Genomic DNA, 10,553 nt, shown 5'->3' with positions numbered 1-10,553 from the left:
TTCATTAAAGGAGATAGGGTTTTAGGCTGGCAGAGACCTACATGCCATGTTACATTGATGAGATGTGTGAGTAGACCGATACTGGCCTTGTCTGTTCTCACATTCCCCGAAACCAGCCACAGTCACTGTGGGGTTCTTCACCTCTGAGGAGCAGACTGATTGTGACACCTCAGGTCCTCAGCAGAGGTCCCACCCTAGAGGCTCCTGCCAGGGCCAAGGTCCCAAGTGTGAGAAATAATAAAAGAGGCGTCCAGCCCTAACCTGAGGACATTAGCATAATTATTAGGACCCATCAAAAGCTCTGAACACTTTTTAATAACTTTTCATCTGCCGCAAAGTGACATCTACAAATCGGCTGATAGGAGAGCAGAGCCCCAATCCACAAAGCCTGGGAATAACAAAGCAGCAAGTGTCAATCGAAACTGGCGTGTAATGTGTAGAGGGAGGATATTCCCCCCTCAGTGATGGGAGACTGGATCCAGTACCTGGCCTGTAGGCACTGAATACAATCACACTATAGCTCCATGTGCAGTACACATCTCTTTATGCTGAATAATATGTCTGTACATCTATATACATCCCTCTACTGCATCTTTCCTGATGTTTGGACGCTCGGTGATCAATAATATGTCTATACCTGTATGTACATCCATCTATCCTAAATATCATGTATATACCGGTATATACATCACTGGGATACTAGTAGCTAAATAAAATATGTATACCAGCATGTACATCAATGTACCCTTCCTGATGCCAGCATATTAGTTACTAAATATTATAGCTGTATCAGTACATACTTCCCTGTATCCTTCCTGTTCACTGGACTTGGTACCAAATATTATGTATATATACCTTTAGACAGATCTCTCTCTTTCCTGATGCATGTATATTAGGTTAATTTATATGTATATGATTATATGGGGGATATTCAATTGTTTGAAAAGTCGGCTGGGTGTCTGTTTTTCCTGTCTATTAGATGGGAAAAAACAGACACCCAACTGACTTTTCAATGTCCCCCTATATGTCCTGGTGACAGGAGGCTGGGACTGTATATTCTATCTAGACCATCTAGACCTCTAAGTATAATCCTATATCTGTGCTGGTGACAGGACGCTGGGACTGTACATTATAGCTATAACTCTAAGGAGCACATGTACTAAGCAGTGATAACAGTGGAGAAGTGAGCCAGTAGAGAAGTTGCCCATGGCAACCAATAAGCATTGCCGTAACATTTATAATTTGCATACTATAAAAGTATACAGAGCAGCTGATTGGTTGCCATGGGCAACTTCTCCACTGGCTCACTTCTCCACTTTTATCACTGCTTAGTAAATGTCACCCTTAGTACTGTATATTCCTAGTGACAGGACGCTGGGAGTGTATATTATGTCTATACCTCTAAGTATAATCCTATATCTGTACTGGTGACAGGACAATGGGACTGTACATTATATCTATAACTCTAAGTACTGTATATTCCTAGTGACTGGACGCTGGGAGTGTATATTATATCAATACTTCTAAGTATATTCCTATATCTGTCCTGGTGACAGGATGCTGGGACTGTATAATATATCTATACATCTAAGTATATTCCTATTGACAGTATATTATATATATATACCTCTAAGTATATTCCTATATATGTCCTGGGGACAGGATGCTGGGATTGTATATTGGGCTTTATTCAGGTTTGTTAGTAAAACAGAAAAAGTTAGCAATTGGGCAAAACCACTTGCACTGCAGGGGGGACAGATGTAACATGTGCAGAGAGATTTAGATTTCGGTGGGGTGTGTTTAAACTGAAATCTAATTGCAGTGTAGAAATTAAGCAGACAGCATTTACCCTGCACAGAAACAATATAACACACCTAAATCTAAATCTCTCTGTACATGTTATTTCTGCCCCACCTGCAGTGCACATGGTTTTGCTCAATTGCTAACTTTTTTGGTTTGCTAACAGACCTGAATAACCCCCATTATATCTATAGCTCTAAGTTAATTCCTATATCTGTCCTGCTAACAGGACGCTGGCACTGTATATTATATCTATACATCTAATACCGCTTTTACACCAACTGATTCTGGTCGCAGCAGGGAGCCTGACTTGGGTGTTACCCGGCTGCGATCCACCTCAGGCCCCTTTCCCACTGCTGTCTCCAACCCGGCATATCGCCGGGTTGGTGACGTTGCCAGTGACGCAGCTGGGGTGGAGCTTCGAGATCACATGATCCCCATGCGCTGCCTGTCCATTCACTGTAATGCGACCCGGCTCCCGTTTACACAGCACAACTTGCCAGGTTGAAGTTGTATTTAACCCTGCAGGCTACCTGAGTTGTAATACCGGGTCGCTCGACCCGGATTATTCCAACTGGGCCCATTTACACAGCACAGCAACACAGGTTATGCATGCTCATGTGCAATAACCCGTGTTGGAAGCTGGTGGTGTAAAACAGGTATTATATCCCTTTCACATCGTCAATGCTGGATCCCACCCGAGATTTGGAAACGGGTCCTTCCCGGGTGGGATCCGGCATTGGACGCTTTTCCTGGCTTCCCCCGACCCGGCAATATGCCGGACCGGTTGCCATAGTGGCGGGGGGCGGAGACAGCAGCGGGGGCTGAGGCGGCACTGGGAGATGAGATCATCTCCGTGCCACCTCTCCTTGTTGTAGTGAACTGGTCCCGGGTCACATTGACCCGGGAGCCCGTTTACGCTGCCAATGACCCGGTATTTAACCCGGGAATAACACTGCTTTATTCCCGGGTCAAATAGCCGGGTCAGGTGACCCGGGATTTTGGCTATGGCGCTTTCACACTGCACGCTGACCCGTGTCAACCCAGCAATATGCCAGGTCGATACCAGGTTATTTGTGCGGTGTGAAAGGAGTATTAGTAACTTCCTATATCAGTCCTGGTGACAGGATACTAGAACTGTATAATCAGGACTGGTGCAAGGTTTCTCCGCTCCCTAGGCAGAACTTCAGCCTATTCCCCCCCCCCCCCCCCCCTCCTTTTCCCCAACCCACACACAAATACCCACTTTCCAGCCTAGGTGAAAGTGCAAAGGTAGCATTAGAAGTTCAACAGCAGCCCTCTACATAGAGTTTACTCCGAGTTATACTTAATCTTGTTATATATAACAAATATTCAGGAGCTGAGAAAGACTATATAATATATTAGGTTACTGAGGAAAAATATCACTGTAGCAGCAAGCAGCAAGGAAGGTAGGTGAATCCACACCAAACTGGATAGTTAGTGAGATATCCTTATATGAATACTCACTGATTCCCTAAAACAAGAACATATACAAATTGCTGCGCTGATGGAAATTAAGTATAATGCCTTATCTATCTTGGTGACCGGTCACTGATAAACTATATTCATGCATGCACAGTAACACTGCCAGTCAGTGTACAATTTTGCAAATACTAATTTAGTGGAGAAAGTGTGGAATTCTGGGATGACTTCATTTCGGAAAAGCAGCTGTCCGTACTTGGGAGTACACTGAATTACTCCAGTGTATTGGTGCCCATCGCCCCAACTATCAGGAGTTAGAAAAATAAATTCCTTGGGGTCACTACAAATGATAATGAATATGCTCCTGTTCCTCCATATCCATCCCTGCGACTTGGCATTTTGATATCTGGAACTATATAAAATGAAGAGGAGACTGGACAACAGTGTTATGTAACAATTTTCTGTAAAATTATTTATTTTATTTATGAAAGTGTTATGACCTAGGGATAATAGTAACAGTGTTATTTTAAATGTTAGTAGTCTATTTACTGTTTTATTTTGTGGATACAAGCGCTATGTCCAATTTTTAAGTTCTAATAGTTTATCTTTTACTCTGAATATCCCAGTTTCTTCTAAAGGTACATAACACCTTCATCCACTCCCCTCTTCAAGTCTGTATGCTTCTTATTACACATGCCTACATGTCCATTGGTATTAAGGACCTTATTGATACCCCTTTCAGATCGCAATGCCAGGTCCCACCCGGGAATTGGAAACGGGTCCTTCCTGGGTGGGACCAGGCATTGGATCTTTCACATTGCCCTAGCAGCAGGGGGCAGAGGCGGCATCTGCGCCACCTCTCCCTGTGTAGTGAACGGGTACCGGGTCGCATCGACTGGGCAACCTGTTCACACTGCCCCTTACCAGGTATTCAACCCAGGAATAACCCTTTTTATAACCCAGGTTGAATTACCGGGTCAGGTGACCCAGGATTTCTAAAAGGACCCTTTCACACCTCACAGCGACCCGTGTCGATACCAGGTTATTTGTGTGATGTGAAAGGGGTATCACTGTAATTTACTGTTAGGAGCAAATTCAGCCAGTGGGTACAGATTGGCTCCTGGACAAACCATGTTAGGATGCAAGTGGCACAAATGCAAGCAGTTTTGCATACAGGGATTGTATTGCCTGTCTCCGTCTTTTAGATAAATTCTGGGAAACTTCAGAGTTACACTCAACATAATATGACTGAATAATATTTTACTAAGGTTTGCCAAAGTTACCTAAAACAAATTCCATGTGCATACTTAAATGCTCTAACTTGATCACAATTAAATGGGACCCTAAAATCATTTGTAAAGCAGTATTTTAGTAGTCATTCACTGTTATATACCAGGAATCAAAACAATGCATCTACATTTCATTATAGGTACATAGACAACTGTGGCTTCCTGCTGGAGTGGAAATATAAGTCTCAGGATGCCATCACAGGTCATGCTTAGACTTTAGATCGAGAACAGATTGGGAGCCATTGGGCTATAGAAAGATTTTAACATGAGATGAATGAGAAACTAAGTTAAAACAAATGTTCTTGTGTTGTTGTTTTTTTTAGCGCAAACTACGCCGAATAATCGCAATTACGCAATTTACCAGCCGTCTGTGATTTTTTTTTAACATATATTCCATCTTTTCTTCAATTTTGCGTCGATTATGTGCAGACAGATAGAGCAACTGCTGTACAAATGCAGGAGTAGATTATTAGCCAGACGTCCCGATGGAATTCGATTTGGCTAATATCTCCATATCATCTGGCTGCTGCAATTTGATAAGGGGATTAAAGAGACAGAGATAGGAGACAGCAAAATCTGATATATCTATCAATTTATTAAAAAGAGGTAGACTGGGTATCATAATGTCGCATCGCCGTCTGTTCAAGTAACACCTCAACCAAACGCATGGAAAGGACAAGTACACACCGCAGAAATGTGATTTGTCCGCAACAGACAGCCGAACAGATTCTATATGTGTGCATGTGTATTTCGTGTCTACAATATATATATATATATATATATATATATATATATATATATAAAAATTCTACTTTGGGTTTATGTATACATCCTGTTGAGTGCCACCTGCATGCATTATATATGTATGTATGTATGTATGTATGTATGTATATATATATATATATATATATATATATATGCATACATTATATATGTATATATATACATATATATATATATATATATACATATATAATATATATAATAATATATATCAGCAAATGCTGTTAGTAAATAAAATAATAACGACTAGGTGACAACATAAGCACGAATCAATTGCATTTTTGCTGACATGGATTGAAGTACGGAAGTTAATTAGGAAAAAAAATACTGCAAAAATAACACTTGATAAACACTGAGGTGAACAATTCGTGGGAGAAGTAACAGGGAAGGAACTATTGGAAATATGGAATTGTAGTTGGGATGTAAAGTACCACATACAAATGGTTTAGTTCTGCTCAGTTTTAATCTCCTCCATGAATATGGTGAGCAAATTAAAACACTAGGTAAACGATGTAATCCTTTGTCCGAGTTTTTTTTCTAAATCTAATTAATGTAAATTGTCCTTAATGAGGGGCGTTAATTGATCAATAATATTCTGAGCTGAGGCACGAGACCGGTGAGCCTTGTAATATACCGTATTCTTTCTAGTACACCGGGTTTGGCACGCTATATATTTCCCCACGCTATCTCAATGATTTAAATCCGATATGATTTATATAACCAATTAATAACGAGGTGCGCTTTGCTCCTCATTCCAAGAGCCCTAGATAGCTAATACAATTGGTTGGAACCTAACTATTACATCTACGCTAATACCACCATACATTTTCCCTGGTTTAAATATTCCATTACATGCTTGACAAGGAGAGGATACATATTATAAAACAGGCGGCTCCAAAATGTATTTATTAATAAAATACCTCATCAATATTTAAGTGAATATTCGTGCAGCTTTGCTTAATGTTCCATACAGATTATATACATATAGCTCTGTGTAATGTGTACTGCAGATGACATTTCTGCCATTGTGCCCTTATTCTACCTCTGCTATCAAACGGGTATCGTGATACATTCACTGTGATGTGTGTGTGTGTGTGTGTGTGTGTGTGTGTGTGTGTGTGTGTGTGTGTGTGTGTGTGTGTGTGTGTGTGTTATTTTGTTATTAATATTTTTCTTGACCTTAAATGCGACGTGTCCGAATACTCCATTGTTGTTACATATGAAATTACTAACATCGCCAGATATGACCTTCTATATATAGACGCATTTATATTTCAGCACAGTGGCTTAGGTTTAGAATCCAGACATCAGACATGGGCCCTAAACTAATATAGTTGCACCATTGTACAGGAACATCAACAATTTCTGCATGTAATTTCTTGCAGGAGAAACTAATTAATTGATATGTTCTGCCACTGCTTAATATGATAGTTACCGTCAAATTATAACTCTATCAATCATATTTATATTAACAGTAATGCTAATTGTGAACTGGAATCCTTTTGCTGTGACATGACACTTTTAAAAGTGTTGTTATACCCCTGATGTCACTTACCTGTGTGTCTCAAGCTGGCCTACAGCTAAGGAGCCAATAGTATCTCTTGCTAGCCATACTTAGTGTCCCTGCATTAAAGTGGCAATAGGTTTACTAGTACATATCAGCACAACATTCAAATAGTTAATGAATTAGATATGCTCCAGCTGTGGCTCTACAGCAGTTATTGAGATACAAGTCCCAGCAGGTTGGCTTGCTGAAACTTGTAGTTCCAGTACAGCTGGAAATCATACAGTAAGCTAAACTCATTCCCCAGATAATTCTCCTTTTGCTACCGTGACGCAGATTTACATATAAAAGCTTCTGATAGAATGTGAAGTGAATTAATTTGGAAACAGTTAAAATATAGAGGACAAGAGCAAGGCCATAAAATGTAATGAGTAATGAATGGCTTTAATACAGAACGCAGTAATAGCTGATTACAGTCGCATTTGTATTATTAATTGTACATCTGCGTAAATTAATATATGCTCCACAAAACTAATTTACAATAAGCGACTGTTTGGCTGATTAATAACAGCGCACTTTGGTAAATAGAGGTACACTGTTTATTTGATGTGCTTTCCTCCACATTACACGGTAATAGGCAGCTCATTGTGTAGACAAGGCTTTGTTTGTTACCATTGTTTTTCCAAAATCAATCCCAATAGACCCACATCAGAACTAACCATGAGATTATAATCAAAACCCCTCAATAAATTACTATGCAAAAATGTAAAATATATATCTCTAGTTGTAATCATCTGGTACCATTTTACATGTTCCCATTACATCTCACGATGTTAATACCAAATTGTAAAATTCATTAAGGGAACCTCACTGATAATGAAGAGATTATCTTGATATAGTACCTTATCAATGCCTTCTAAAAATATGAATTACAGGTCAAAAATAACATTGTGTGTATACTAATATCGTATCTGAAAAAAAGCCTTATATAACCAGACAACCACTGCCCTTGTTATTAGTTATTTACACTGACAGGCATTGGAATAGTGGGTGTTACTTATACATTAAATTGCATGATCATTGCACAACAATAAATAGCTTAATAGCTGAGTATTAATGATTGATGATATGGATAAACGACGAGAAACATTCATATTGACTCTTTATTTGTAAAAGTGCAAAACAAAATCATAATAAAAAAGTTATTTAAAAAAATACACAAAATGTAGTATACAAAGAGGTCGTGTACATGTACACAGAATTTTTTTTGCATTGCATTCAATGAAGACTAAAAGATCAAATGTGATTTGATCTTAATGTGAGGGGTATTGCCAAACCAAAGACACATCAGTTCATATGAAATAAGTTACATAAATTAGTCGCTGCAAACATTATTTCAAGTTCTTCCCATATATCTCTAATAGTCTGAAACGACCTAGCTAGCCGGGGCTGGGAATGACTGTGGAGTGGGAGCTGGCACTGCGGGAAGAAGTCTCTCATACATTTGGGTAGTTGCAGTAGTAGACTGCAGTGCTGGCATCTGACAGCACAGATGATATCAGGCCGCCATTCTCTGCCTGCTCCTGTCCATGGAAATGCATTCCTATCTCTGTCTTTGCCATATAACTGAGATACTGCTCGAATTCAGTCCTGTCCACCTCACCCAGCATCTCAGCCTGCTGCACATGTTCTACTCTACCCACCAAAGGCTGTGGCTCTGGTGGAGGGGAGGGCTGTCCAGCTTGTGCCACCGGACGGTGCCTGTCAGCGCTAGGCATGTACATCTGGCTGTAGTACATCTGTGGGGGTGTCTGGCATCCCATCATGTTCTGTACGGGGCTCCCATGCCCCATCTGCTCAGCCTGTGGTATATGTCTGCCCAGCATGGTGCTGGCAGGGCTTTGCTGGTGGGAAGTGTATGGAGTGTTGTAGCTGTAGGGCATCATCTGGCATTCTTCTTGGGCAGAAGATGTGAAGAACACAGGGTCAGTTTCAGCTATATCCAGGGGTGATGTTTCTGGTGTGGGCAAGCTGTAGCTTTCATAGTGAGCACCCATGACCTGGGGCTCTCTGTAGTGACCGGCCTGGGGCAGCTGGCTGTGATGATAGGACTGCTCAGGATACCCCAGACTAAAGTTCTCTACACACATCCTCCCATCACTAACCAGGACTGCCGGGTCAGTAGGCTCTGACATGTGCATGAAGCCATTATCTGCCCTCTTCATCCTCTTCACCTGCTTCCTCCTCCTGGGTCTGTACTTGTAGTTCGGGTGGTCCTGCATGTGCTGTACTCTCAGCCTCTCCGCTTCCTCCACAAATGGGCGCTTTTCAGGCAGTGTCAGAGATTTCCAGGACTTCCCTGCAAATCACAGGAGACACAATGCAATCAGCATAAGATCAACAGCAAATGACATCATATAATGTTACTAGTCCGCTTCCAAGACACTGAACAATGTACAATGATCATCACAGCACAGTAATAACTAGAATATCAGAACAGCACTGAGCGTGTAATAACTATTGTAGTAAAATAATAACTATTCTAACAGTCAATACACAATAATGTGTCAACTAAACTAAACAGTTAATACAATACACCACAATACAGTATGTAACAGAATCAAATGACTGTTCTGCGCCGCTCAGTGTAATAAATATTATAACACAGCGCACAAGTGTAATAACAAGGCATAGATCCAAAGTTCATTCTAACAGTAGTAATAATATTAATAGATGCATTTCACATAAAACCAATTAGTGAGAAAAGTTCCTACGAAATACACTGTGTTATAACAATGAATTAACATTTTTTTTTTTAGATTATATCATTCCATGCGAATTCTAATAAGAAATTTTATTAATTAAACATAAAATTATTGTAGAGATATATATGGGGAAACATTAAGATATATTCAATCATATAGAAAACTAACTTATGTCTTCAACTTGCTAATTGTTATTGGTTTTCCTGAAAACCACCCTCTTACTCCTACTGCACAATAATCTTCCAGGTGTCATATCCCACACAAGTGACCCCCTTATCTAACCCTGTTACCCTCCTTGTCCCAACAAAGTGTTACCCTAATCCACCCCGGTACCCCCCTTATCCCATTATCCCAAGCAGGTGTACCCCTGGTGCCCTCCTTACCAAGCATCTTGCTGAGCTCCGCATTGTGCAGGTCCGGGTTCTGCTGGGCCAGTCTCTTGCGCTCATCTTTAGCCCAGACCATGAACGCATTCATAGGACGGCGGATCCGGGCCTCGGCTTTGCCCCTGGGGTTGGCAGATCCTGAGTCACATTTCACCTTAGTCTCCCCCATGGTGGTCAAGGTCTCAGCCCACTGGCACTGCCCCAGCCCGGGCATCATCATTGGCACTGAGCACTTTCCCTGGATCTGGTCGTCACTGGCGTATCCACCATCCGGGCTGCTCATGTCTGGAGAGAAGGAATCACAGAGAGCAGCTACTAGCCGGGCGGTGTCGCAGCTGCCGGTCACACTCTGATGCTGGTGGTGACTTGTGTCTGCACCGAGGAGATACTCAGAGTTCTATAACCACAGCGCCAGCCAATCAGCGCACGGGGGCGGGGATAACGGGGAAAGGTGCTAAGGGTGGGTCGATGCCAATGTTACTTTATATCTGAGGGTGTGCCTCTAGCTCCGCCTCCTCCATGCCCCTCTAACCACTCGTCGGAGGGGCACCTGTAGGAAGAGTGCGAAGTTACACTCACTGTA

The 10,553-nt window shown here is 41.3% G+C and overlaps 1 protein-coding gene across 1 annotated transcript; it reads right to left on the bottom strand.

Annotated features, from left to right (window-relative positions):
• Positions 1 to 8,021: 8,021 nt before the first annotated feature.
• LOC134929307 (transcription factor Sox-17-alpha-like) lies at positions 8,022 to 10,338 on the bottom strand. Its single transcript, XM_063924993.1, has 2 exons — positions 9,968 to 10,338; positions 8,022 to 9,178 (listed from the first exon to the last, which is right to left on the bottom strand). Exons 1-2 carry the CDS (start codon positions 10,251 to 10,253, stop codon positions 8,316 to 8,318), a joined length of 1,149 nt encoding a protein of 382 aa, XP_063781063.1. The 5' UTR covers positions 10,254 to 10,338; the 3' UTR covers positions 8,022 to 8,315.
• Between the last annotated feature and the right edge of the window lie 215 nt (positions 10,339 to 10,553).

This window comes from Pseudophryne corroboree, chromosome 5, assembly GCF_028390025.1.
Source record: "Pseudophryne corroboree isolate aPseCor3 chromosome 5, aPseCor3.hap2, whole genome shotgun sequence".
Taxonomy (NCBI): domain Eukaryota; kingdom Metazoa; phylum Chordata; class Amphibia; order Anura; family Myobatrachidae; genus Pseudophryne; species Pseudophryne corroboree.
The sequence above is the reverse complement of the archived record's forward strand: the minus strand, read 5'-3'. Positions and strand labels throughout refer to the sequence as shown.